This window comes from Amborella trichopoda, chromosome 10 (assembly GCF_054954075.1).
Source record: "Amborella trichopoda isolate Santa Cruz 75 chromosome 10, AtrichopodaSantaCruz75HAP2 v2.0, whole genome shotgun sequence".
Lineage (NCBI taxonomy): Eukaryota > Viridiplantae > Streptophyta > Magnoliopsida > Amborellales > Amborellaceae > Amborella > Amborella trichopoda.
Genome location: NC_142345.1, coordinates 29,742,930 through 29,755,837, shown reverse-complemented (window position 1 = coordinate 29,755,837; position 12,908 = coordinate 29,742,930). Strand labels below are relative to the sequence as shown.

The following is a 12,908-nucleotide window of genomic DNA, read 5'->3' as shown; positions in this document are numbered from 1 at the left end:
CACCATTGTGGCCATGAGGGACACATGATTCTGTGGGCATGTGAGCTCTAGTTCTGTTTAATTCTAGAGATAATTTGAGAAATTTTCCTAGAAATAAGAAAATAATGAAATTCAGCAAAGTCCCAAGAAATAGAAGCTGGAATACATCTATAGCGCTATTTCTATTTTGCTTGCCCACTTGCAAAGCCAGGCATTTGTGTCTTAATCCAACTGTACAGCCATTGTTAACTAGGCATTTGGCATGAATAGTATCAGTACTCGTATATTTATAAAAACTCTCAAGAAATATAGCAAAAATCCCATAATAAAAATTCATCATAAAAGTGTTAGAAAGGAAAACAACTAAGATATCTTGGGCTTCTCTAAAGCATATGTTATGTGAATGCTCTGTATTATGAAAATTATTATAGGAATGCCACCAACTTTACGACTTGTAACCTTTAATAGTGAAGATCCACAGCTATCACATGTAAACTGATAAATTGATTTTTTGGTCCCTTAAATAGGCAAGAGGAACCATGTTGACCACTATCAAGCGAATATCGCACGTTTCTGATCCATTTTTTAGATGGATTTCGGATCTAATTCTGTTTAAAATATATAATCTCTACATGAAGATTATATTTTTTGAGGGATCACCACTTATACATCTATCTTTGATTTGGCCCTTGGATTTCTTTTTTTTAGAGGGATCACCACTTTACATCTATCTTTGAGATGGATATTTTATGCACAGGGGGACGAAAATATTGGATTGTGTCCAGGGAGCATAAAACACTTATATATATATATATATATATATATATATATATATATATATATATATATATATGAGAAATGATCTCCCCCACCCATATGTATAGGACTCCAAATGATCACCATTAAATTTTGCAAGTCTCACACTCGTGTGATAACATTTTTAGAAATCCGTACCAACTTTAATGGTGATTCTTTGGAATCCTACACACATGGGTAGTGGAGGGTTCTATAGGATCATTACTTTCAATCCAATGTTCATCTGATAAATCCCTATTCACAGTTTTAGACAATGGCCCCCACAAGCATAGTAAACTTCAAAACAGAAAATTTGCAAACGAACATGGCAGTGTTTGATCATAGACCAAACGATATTCCTTTAGTGCCTTGCGTTACATAACATTCCAAACATCAATCTTCTTATGTAGCGTTTCACATATTGGGCTACTACTTTCGGCATGGAGCTCCTAAATTGCACAAGATAAAATGACCTTGTTAGCTCAAATTATTTAATATTATTTATTCTCAAATAAATAACCAACTTTTAACATTTGTATTGGCATTATTTTTCTATAATATACCATGGGGAATTTATACTGTATAAGGCCATTTATTTCAAGGGCAAAAACTCAAAATAACTATTGAACTGTCATATATGAAATCTGAAGGCTCAGGGTGTATATTAGAGAGTTCGAAAAAATATTTTTGGACTTTGAATGACCAATAACATGCTACTAATAGCTGGATTTTACATCTAAAGACTAAAAGTGATTGGAACATCCCTCCACTACAAGCATGCCTGCATACCCGCAAGGGCTACCCACCGTCCATCTTAGTTGGATAGTAGTGATTGAAAGACTATAAGATTGGTAGCTTTTGCCGGCATGCCCGCACAGTAACCACATCCAAAAGTATATGGTCTTCTAATATAGTTATTTAAACTTTTTATTTAGCATTTTGATAATACAGAGCACTTGAAGTCTAACTAATACCATCAGGGAAACCTACTACAACTTCCCCCACAATTACAAACAGCAAAGCAAATGTGCAGCAAAATGCCAAAACAAGAGTGAATAACATCCACGAAAGTGCAAACAAAAGTTCAGTCAGAGAGAGGGGGAAAGAATCTACTCAAACCATGAAAGAGGTGAAGACCCATGCCAATACCATTGCTCCCACGGCTAAGCCCCTTGGTGCTGTAGAGAGGCGAACTGAACCAGATGGGCTAGGGCCAATTGCCTTAACTGTCTCTTGGAACGTAGTTGTGGGCACCACCTGGACATGTAATTTCAGGCCACTCCTGCAACTACCAGTGTTGGCACTGGTGAAGAAGCGACTCCCTACTCCTCCCAGCTTCACCTCATTGAGTCCATCTGCGTACATCCTTATGGGGTTGTTCACATTGCATGACTCAAACTCTTCCTGGCTCTTCAGCTCTACGATGCTCTCTTCAGCTGCTGAATATGCAAACCCTTTTCGCTCCAAAACAATTCCATGAAAATACAATTTCAGATTTTTTCTATCAAAGGCTTTTCCAGAAGAAAAATGCTTTTATAAGGTTGACACTATAAAATGTAGAATTAAGGTGCATCTCTAAAATCCTTCGAAAAAGATTGTTTTGATATTGGAAAAATGTCTAATTGCTTATCTCAACATCGAGATGCCTAGGCATGGAGTAAAAAAGAGATTTCAAGTCCTAATAATAGTACATCTTGATACAATATCTAGACCGTCAATTTCAAGACTTTCATGCATTTATAGATCTGCTTGATAGAACCATTTTTTGAGTTTAAAATTTTATAATTAGAGATAAAAATAGATTCTTCTACCAGCCTAATAACTTTTTTGACACCAAAATTGCATCTCATAACAAAGTTTGGAGGTACACCTTAATTTGATTGTTTAAGGTTGGAACCTTATGCAAATCACACCCTTTTCAGAAACATTTTAGCTTTAACTCTGATATTCAGTTTTATTTTTGAGTTTTTCTTCTGTTTTCTAGTAAGCTTAGTTTGCATTAGGACTGTTGACGCCTTGAGACCACTACCCACAAAAGTGGGAGCCATGCAACTAGGCCACGGGATTAGTTTGTTTGATATTTTCTTTAAGAGGCATTTTACTTACTGCCTAATCTTTTTGGCAAAACTTCACTTGATTCTTGTATTAACCCATCCTGACAGCCTGACTTATAAATTATCACAGTCGCAAAGAAAGTACGTATTCAAATGTTATTATAACTGGATTGAACCGTAAGGTCCAAGAGGTTGAACTGCCAATTTTTAAACTTTTGTAGTAGCAAGGAAAGTATGTACTCGAACCGGACTGACTGACAGGTCCAATAAGTTGAATTGTGAACCAAAGGCCAAACTGGATCCCAAATGTTGGATTGGTGATACAATATCAACCCCAATAGATTCCTCTCATTATCTAAAGGTAGTTTTGGTCAAATAAAAAAATAACTTCTATAAGAGCCATATGAGTCATTGTAGAGAGAGAGAAAAGTAGATCGTGTGCGAGGAGCACTCTTGTAGGGAGAGTGAAGAGAGCTTGGGAGAAAGATGATGATTGGGAAGAATGGATACGAAGGCGCTGACCACTGTTCGCTTGTGTTTAGCGAATGAGATACAATTTAATATAATAGGAGAAACGACGGCAGAGGATTCATGAACAAAGCTAGAAAGCTTGTATGCATGATAGTGTGAAAGTGTGAGAACCCTTGCAATAAATTTAACTTAATTTGTCAACTCTAGAGTCTCCAGATGAAAATGGATGAGGATGATAAGGCGGCAACATTGTTGTGGGTGTTACCAGAGTCCTATGACAATTTTGTCACTACCTTGCTGTAACATGAAGAATCTCTCAACTTGGATTTTGTTTCTAGTGTTGTAATCGCTGATGAACTTCAAAAGAAGGTATTGATTGATCATTTAATGGGTTCGAGGATGGATGTTTTTGCGGCAAGAGGCCAGTAGGATGAACAGGGTGGTTCATCAAGAGATTCTTCAAATAGCCGATCAAAGTTGATGGTGTCTTATGGAAAATGTTGTTGGTTTTATAGCAAGCCAAGCCACATAAAGAAAAATTGTTGGAAAAGAAAAAGGTCAAATTCCTCAAGGATTCCAATTCGCAAATGGAAGGCCAACGTGAGGCCAAGAATGAGGCTCACCATGATGAAGAATCAACATATGATTATGTTGAAGAGGAGGTGATGATGGTGGGATACAACCCCGTGTACTATCAAAGTTGGATTTGTGATACTAGAGCCATACACCATGTGCCACAGAGTTCGTGGTTTGATAAATATAACCTATGCAAAACTTGATAGTACATCGAGGAAATTAACATGCACATGAAATAATTCAAGAGCAAAATGATCGAAATGGATATATATATATATATATATATATATATATATATATATATATATATATATAAAGATGTAGGGTGAGCCCACTAGCTCACAGAAGAGTATAAGCCCAACGGCCTAGATTGAATCTAGGCTGATCTGACGGCCAAGAGTGCTTAAATTTTAGTTTTTTTTCTACAAATTCAAATCTTGAAATTTTAGGTGAATGTTCTTCTCATCAAACCGCACCTAATAAAAATATAAAACAAAATAATCCGCAAAATTAAAAATGACCAAAATACCGTCGAAAATTTACGGGGGTATTTTGGTCATTTTGTTTCATGTAAAATATTTTTTTAATATTTTTCGAATATTCACCTATTTTTTATCAACATAAGTTTAAAGTTTCATGTGATTTGGACTTGTAGAAAAAAAATTAAAATTCAAACACTATCAGGAATCCGTGATTATTAGATCGGTCTAGATTCAATTTGAGTCATTGGGCTCATTTTTTCTTGTGAGCCCATTGGCTCACTAAAGCCTTTTCCATATATATATATATATATATATATATATATATATATATATATATATTGGTAGATATGGAAATGGGTTTTGTTTGTATAAAATGTATGATGAGATGGTCTGGACACTTGAGAATATGAAACATAGGAGAGATTTTAAGAAGTGGTTGATTTCACTTTCTTCTTTACATATAGAATGTCACAAATTACTAGGTAAGGTGGAGTGCTCAAAGTTTTAAAATAGGCTGTAGTTATGATGAAAGGAGTCGAAGAAGGGAACTTGTATAAACTATTACTGAGCACAATTACAAATGAAAGTGTAACTTAGGTTGTAAAGTCAAAAGAAGCTTGGTAAGCGGTAATGTTTGGCAATGGAAGAACTTGATGGTACAAAGCAAGATCTTGGTAGGAATATTCAGCAAGCTGGAAAGGTAAAGTTTTGAGACTTTCTCAAAAGGACGTGAAGCCGGAAGCACCTCTTGGATTTTCTTCAAGCCAATGTTTAAAATTTGATAATGGCATATCCGATATGAGTAGAGCATTATAGTGCTACTCTAGTGTTGATTTTCTTCATTGCTTTATTGATTAGCTTTTGTTTAGCCTAGGAAGAAAATTCTGGAATGGAGTGAAATGAGTACTTCAAAATTTCAGTATTGTCATGGCTATGGACATAAAAAAGGCTTTGTGAGAACAACTTATGCAAAGGATCCCGGGGATTAGAGATCAAGCACCAGTCACACTTGTAGGTGTATGGGAAATGTTGCACCTGGAGCATGTATGAGGGCAGGATGACCTCAAGAACTCTAGATAAGAGTATGGAAGAAGGTGCATGAGAAAGGTGCGTAAAGGAAGATGAGCAATGCACGCTCATGGAGGTTATTTGGCTAAAGAGCTTGTAGCATTAGCTAAGTTCTCTAGTTTCAAGAACAAAAGCATAACTAGATATAGTTGGCAAGGCAAGTGTGTAATTTTGTATCAAGGTGGGGATTATTGGGTTCGCGATACAAAATCAAACGCTATGGATTATCTCATCATTTACTGGTGTTTTTGGTCAAATGAAAAAAAGTGACTGATATGGGAGCCATATAAATTATTGTAGAGGGAAAAAAAGTAACTCATGTATTTGAGGGTAAATCTTGTAGGGAGAGTAAAAGAGAATTTTGAGGAAAGCGAGATTGTAGGCTTTGGTTGGTAAACCCTAGCTTTATTGTGCCCTTGTATTGAGCTAAATTTATTGGCATTTCTTTGCAGCAGTGGAGAAAGGAATCCATTAATGATGTTTTGTGGTAGGAGAAAAATCAATTTAATTTTTTTTTATCATCATAAAGTAATTACTACAAACCACAAAGCTTATAATTTCCTCCATTGACAATGAATTCATCTTCGCCGTAGATATAGCATAGTTATGGTGAAACACGTATATTTGTGTTGATAGTACATGGATTGTAGTTTGTAGAATATTGCTATTATTTTAACGTTCCTATTTTTGTTTCTCTTTATTTCTTTTTCTTTTTTCTAAATTTATTACACCAAATACAGTTCTTGGGTGTTTGAGTTTCTTGAAATCGATTTATCGGTAATAAGCAAGTTAGTTTTGATGTATTGGATTCATTGTGGTGGGAGGTTCACCACAACTAGAGATAATCGAGCAACTCTCAATTCCCAACACACAACAACAACAAAAAAGACAGATTGTGAAAATATTTCATGTGATTTATTAAAGGGTGAGTTTGTATAAGGTGCACACCTTATACAATACAAGTAAGGCACACCTCCAAATTTGGGTGAGTTTGTATAAGGTACACACCTTATACAATACAAATAAGGCACACCTCTAAATTTGGCCAGATGATGTTAGCTCTGGAGTCAGAAACACTACGATGGTTAAGTGTATTGTACTTATACATGGGACAAGATTGGAAACTTCATATAACCTTTTTCCCTCACGAAAATGTTTTTCTTTATTAAGCTTTATTGTTTTGATTAGTTTTCATTGGTTCACATGGTAATGACCAGTTGAACCGTTAATCACCTGTCTGTACATGTTTCTTCAGTGACGCGTCACAATCATAACACGCAACATCTCATTTTCAATGGACATGTTGTGATATGTGACAAACTGATGACTGGGAGCTTAGAGATAATTATATCTTATAAATTGAAATTATTTTAAAATTTATCTTGATGTATTCTAATCAGTGTTCGCAAAATCGAACTGGAACGGTTAACCGAACATGGGCCCATAAGCAATTAACCGGCCAATTCAACTGTTATAACCGGGCAAGTGCCAGAGATTAAAAAAAGTATTGAAAAAACTAAAAAAGATACAAAAAAAAAAGATCTACTAAAATGTGAAAAGCATATAAAGAATGATTAAAACAAAACACATTCAAATGAAGTTGAAAATTGATATAAATAAAAAAAAAGGATTTTAACAAATCAATTTATGCCTAGTGGTATTTTTAAATTTTTTTTGAAAAAGATGGGCAAATATAAAAGTGAGTATTAATGAACAAAGAAATTTTAATCTTTACCATAATGTAAAGAATATTAAAAAATATATTACAAATAAAATTCCTTATTTTTTAGAATTTATACATTTTTTTTGTTTTTTTTGTTTTAATACCAGTTGATCACCAAAACCGCAACCAGGAGGTTAGCGGTTAGATCGCGCGGTTTTTATAACCGTGATTCTAATACTAACTCCTATGAAACCCTTATAAAATGAATTTATCACAATAATTTAGGTATTTTTATTATTACCACAATAAAAATCTTTCCTCATAATAACTTGTGTGTAGTATGAAAGAGAAATCAGCAATTTAAATTTGAAAATACTTTCTTTACCTAAAAATCTCAATAATGCAAATGGGGAGCAATTTAGAAGTAATCGATAATGGATATGTAGGTAAAGCTACTAAGTTGGATAATGAGTTTTGATATTTTAAACTATTTTGGGCTTTGTCACGTATGCAACATTTTAAATTGTTTATTTTTTGGTGTGTATAATTTGAATTGAATTTCATCTATCCTCAAATAATAATTTATTGCGTAATTCACAACAGTTTACCAAATTAGACCTAAGACATCAATTATTTAATGTTTTGCCATTTCAACTATTCCAACGTGCATTTTTATGGGTTTTTGAAATCAAATCAAAATATATGGGTAAAATATTAAATAGCTTATCTCTTAAGTACATTTTTATAAGTTTTCTTATAATAATAATAAATAATATACTTATTTTAGTACATTAAAATACGAATCATATCTAATAAATTTCCAAGTAGAAACACAAAATTGATAACAACCTAATAAACCCTCTGCTGATAATATCTTGATAATGATAATTATCACTAAGACTGGGGAGTGTCATTTCCCCGTAAAAAGTATGAGTAAAACTTTTTCAGGCTTTAAGTAAGGTCAATGCTACATCGATTTCAGATCAGACGGCTAAGAGCAACTGTGACTTTTCTATACCAAAAGAAAATGATCTTATTCGCTATGGGATGGACTATAAACTTAGACATTTGGTCGGATATAGGATATGCGCAAGCTTTCTATGCTTCCCTTACCATAAAACTTATATATTTCCCCCAATCCAACTATCCATTCCGAATGGACAGCTGAGATGATCCAAATCACAATGTCATGTCTCTACACTATTTTATTTTAAATTTTTTTACAAAATATTTTGACACTAAATTTTAGGCACCCACTCCTCTCTTAAACTCGCACCTATAAAAAATATATATATAAAAAATATTCTCAATAAAATAAAATAACAAAAAATATACCTAAAAGTTTTAAGAGATATTTTGGTCATTATATTTTATCAAACAACAAAATTTTAATATTTTTTTTGGTGTGGTGCAGTAAGATGACGGCTAGTATCAAATTTCATAATCATATAATTTGTATTAAAACAAATAAAAATAAAATACTCTGAGGCGTTAGATCTAGATCAAACAATCAGTGGCTCACTTGATCTAAATTGGACGACTAAAAAGGGGAGAAAGTAAATATCTTCATGCAGTAGGTTATAGAAACCTTTTGAGACATATGGCAATGAACTTATGTTCTTCTGGGGCATGTTTAATATTTGAAACTTGGAAGTACCTTAGAAGTTGGGAGTTTCTGAGTTTTGAAACCTTGATTTCTTCAGCCATGGAACTAGATAGTAATATGTTTCATTACTTTTTTGGAAGGTCTAAGAAGCATAACATGTATTTGATTTAACCTGTCTTTCTAGAAATATGAAGTCATAGAAACTAGTGAGTTTTAAATGTTGATTGGAGTTATTACTAATGAAAGGGTGATGTTTTTAAATAAATGAAATTATTAACGGTAGGGCTAACAAATTGAATGGTCGAGATCAGATTAAGAAAGAAAAAAATTATGTGGTTATAGTCGCCTCAAAATTGACAGTTGAGAGCATATCTGAATATTTCTATTTTATTTTATTTTTATCTAATGGATTGAGTTAAAATTTTAAGAATCCATACTTCTCACCCTCATGTACCTATATAAATAGAAAATAAAATATTTTTTGAAAAAGGAAATATTCGAAGTACCCCAATTTTTGAAAAGTATTTTAATCATTTCGTTTTGTTTGAAATTCTTTTTATATTATATTCAGATGCACCCGAATGAGGCACGTAGCCACTCCAAATTTCATCGTCATCTGATATTGCAAAAAAAATAAAAAATAGACGAAGATAAAGCCAACATCGTTTAAATGATTACATAGTCCACATTGTAGTATATGTAAAACGCTATTGATTTCAACTGTCCAATATTAATCGGGCGATTGAGAACATATCTAAGTACTTAAATTTTATCTATGTTTTTTACTCCTTATATACATGTTTTCTGGCGCTCAGCCACCTCTAAAAGCTATGTAAAATTTTCTCAAAAGATTAAATGGCCAATATAGCTTTAAAACAAGGGAATATTTTTGTCATTTTATTTTACTCAAATTATTAATGTTTTATTTATTTACAGATGCGCCCGCCCATGAGGTGTATAAAACCCTCCAAATCTCATTTAAAGCTTAATTGGAAAATAAAAATGAAAATAAAAAAAAAATCCGGGCAACAATATAGAAAAGAGCCACTAGGGAAAATAGGAGAGGCAAGCTCCCGAACTTTGCCTCACTTGTTGGAGCAAAGGGGCCTAACTGCTACAGCTACTTAAACTTTCAGCACCAGGTGCAGAAAGTTCTGCTTATCAAACACTACACTGAAAAATATTATCACTTCTTGGACTACGGAAAAACCAAAACTATGCTACGTTGGGCATCACTACAATGGACGGATGGTAATGAAGTGAGAGTAGACCCAATGGAAAAACGAAGTGGCCCAAAATAGAGGGTCCCACTATCTCTTCATCACCGTCATTTGATTAATTGAATGTTGATAGCCTAGGATTAGGTTTTTACCATGAAACATGGTATTTTGGTCATTAACCCCTGTAGCCTTGCCATTCTCGTGTCGTTTTTCCTTTATATCTTATCAATCAGTGTTTCAAAACCCGGAAAACCCGGATTGGTTGAGCCAATTGTTCACCTATGGACTCATGTCGAATCGCTAGATAAGTGATCCATATTAGGTATGGATCAGTCGAATTGTTGATCCAAAAAATTTATTACTAAATAAATAAAATGAAAATAAAAGTAGGAATTTATGGAATGGGGATTTAAGAGACTAATAAAACATTAAATGAGATTAAAAAGAAAAAGGATATAGATACACCCAAATTTGTTCTTTCTAGGCATTGCCAAAAAAACATTTTTGACGCCACACTATTAACTCTGATGAGGATGTTAAGATGAATGAGTAACAAGACAAGAAGGGATGGAATTCAAAATGAATCCATTCGCGAGAATTTAGGTGTGGCACCAATAGGCGATAAGATGAGAGAGAATAGACTTAGGTAGGCTGGCCATATATAATACAGACCAAATACAACATTTGTTACGAGGTGCGAATTAGTTCAAGTGGAAGGATTTAAAAGAAAAAGAGATAGGCCTAAAAAGATGTAATTGAAAGTAATTCGAAAAGATATGAAGACTTATAACCTCACTAAAGGCATGACCATTAATAGAGTAGAATGACAAACCAAGATTCATGTAGCCAACCCCAATTAATCTATTATGATGATAATGAGATATATATATATATATATATGGGTTTGTCTAGAGTTAACCACCCTTCAAAATACAAAAGTTAAAGTTAGAAAGAGTTGTGATGGGTGTATTTATAAAAAAAATCATTATTTTTTATTTTAAAAATTATTTTAATAGGTAACTAAACCTTTAAGCAATGGTAAATTTGAAATTTTTATAAAAGTAGAATAACATTTCGAAAGTTAGCGTATCATAATTTTATTTGTAAAATATCGTTGTCTTTTAGTAAAAATTTCAACCTTACCCTTTATGGGGAAGAGAAAAATATCACTTGTCTTGCAACAATATTTACAAAATTATCTTTACTTAATGATGAAGATATCTAATTTTTTTTTAGAAAATAGACTACAAATTTAGTAAATCCACCATTACCAACTCTATCCATAGTTAATTTTGTAATTTGAAGGGTTGTGAAGTTTAGATTATCCCGGATAAAGATAGTTTTAAAATTAATAGTGTGGTATCCAAAATGGTAGGAAAAAATACCATAAACAAATTGGGGAGTATCTATAATTTCTCAAAAAAAAAAAAAGACAAAAAAAACATATAACAATGGGTGTTGGGAGAGATAACGGGTACACTGGTTGATCGATTCCTACCTGAAACTGCCCGTTTCTAAAACACTATCAAGATTCAAGAATGAAATATACAGCAAGGGGTAGGACAAAATACCCCACCAAATTCAGGTAGAGTATACCGTGCTCAAAGGGCATAAGCACCATCATCGTCGAATCAAATGATTCAACGGCATTGGAGAGTTGGGACCTACCACCTGGGTCATTTTATGTTATGGGGCCGCACTCTCTCTCCCCATCACCGTCCACCAATAGATTCAACGGTGATGACACTCGCATCCTATGGTCATAAAGAACATAGCCTACTCCCCGAATAGATTGGCCAAGGCCGAGCTTGAATTTAAGAAAAAAAAAATTTCCTTTTGCTTTTATCTGTTCGTTTTTCAATATTGCGACATTACACTAAATTCAAATGAGTATTATTAGTCGAAAGGGGCATCACCAGCCGTTTTTACTGGTGGACGGACAGAGATTAACTTCAGTGAATCCCTGTTGTCCACTATCAAGAACCGAAGCCCTACGGATTAGGGTATAGGACACTCCATTAAAGTGCAGCTTCACCCTCTTGCAGAGAGAGAGAGAGAGAGAGAGAAATGAGAATCGCAAGCGCAATATAGCTAAATCATCAGCGAAGAGAGAGAGAGACTTACAGAGGCTATCACCCGGCATGAAAATCCTGTTTTGAGACCAGGACTGGAGGTCGGAGCTCCGATCCCAGCCGCGGTCCTCTCCCACGACGTGATGCCTTCCTGCCTCTGCATCAATCACACCAACTACTACTGCCATTAACATCACCTTCATCATCAAATACCCCATTCTCTCTCTCTCTCTCTCTCTCTCTCTCTCTAATGGTTTTAACTTTTAAGGGGTTTTAAGTATCTCTAGGAACCTTGTTCCTCAAGAACGAGGGAAAGGAAGAGCGACCAAAAAGCGCTCAGTCTCCCTCTCACTATAAATTTTATTGGCAGGGAATGGTAGGTATTGGGGAAAGCGTGAGATGGTTGGGAAACCACACATGGGTTTTTTAGCGCATTTTCTATGCTCACTCGAGAGTATACTGTTTTATGCGCTCCCTCTCTCAAAGGAGAACTGTTTTAGTTTAACATTTTGGGAATCACATGAGAATCACTACGATGATTATTTCTAAACAAAAAATAAATAAATTTTAAGTTTTGACATGCTTAGATCTAGCCTTTTAAAAATGGAAAAAGTTTATATAAGGTTACAACTTTACAATGTAGAGCTACACATGCACCTCAAAAATCCATCGGAAAAGGAAGTTTTAATATTAAAATATCAACATGGACATGAATGACCATGAAAAATAAAAAGATTTTAAGTCTAAAAAATAGTGTATTTTACAATATATTATCTACACCGCCCATTTTCGAGAATTTTATATGTTTATAAATCTACTTGATTTTAACCATTTTTGGGCTGTGATGTCCCACACCATATCGGTGATGTCATTGTCCACTATTGTTAATAAATAATTTTGTTTTTATTAAGAATTTCTAGTT

The 12,908-nt window shown here is 33.9% G+C and overlaps 1 protein-coding gene across 1 annotated transcript; it reads right to left on the bottom strand.

Moving 5' to 3' along the window:
- Positions 1-1,672: 1,672 nt before the first annotated feature.
- LOC18429725 (uclacyanin 1) lies at positions 1,673-12,354 on the bottom strand. The gene is made up of 2 exons (XM_006839008.4): positions 12,039-12,354; positions 1,673-2,228 (listed from the first exon to the last, which is right to left on the bottom strand). The coding sequence occupies exons 1-2, from the start codon at positions 12,202-12,204 to the stop codon at positions 1,888-1,890; spliced, it is 507 nt and encodes a 168-aa protein (XP_006839071.1). The 5' UTR covers positions 12,205-12,354; the 3' UTR covers positions 1,673-1,887.
- Positions 12,355-12,908: the final 554 nt, after the last annotated feature.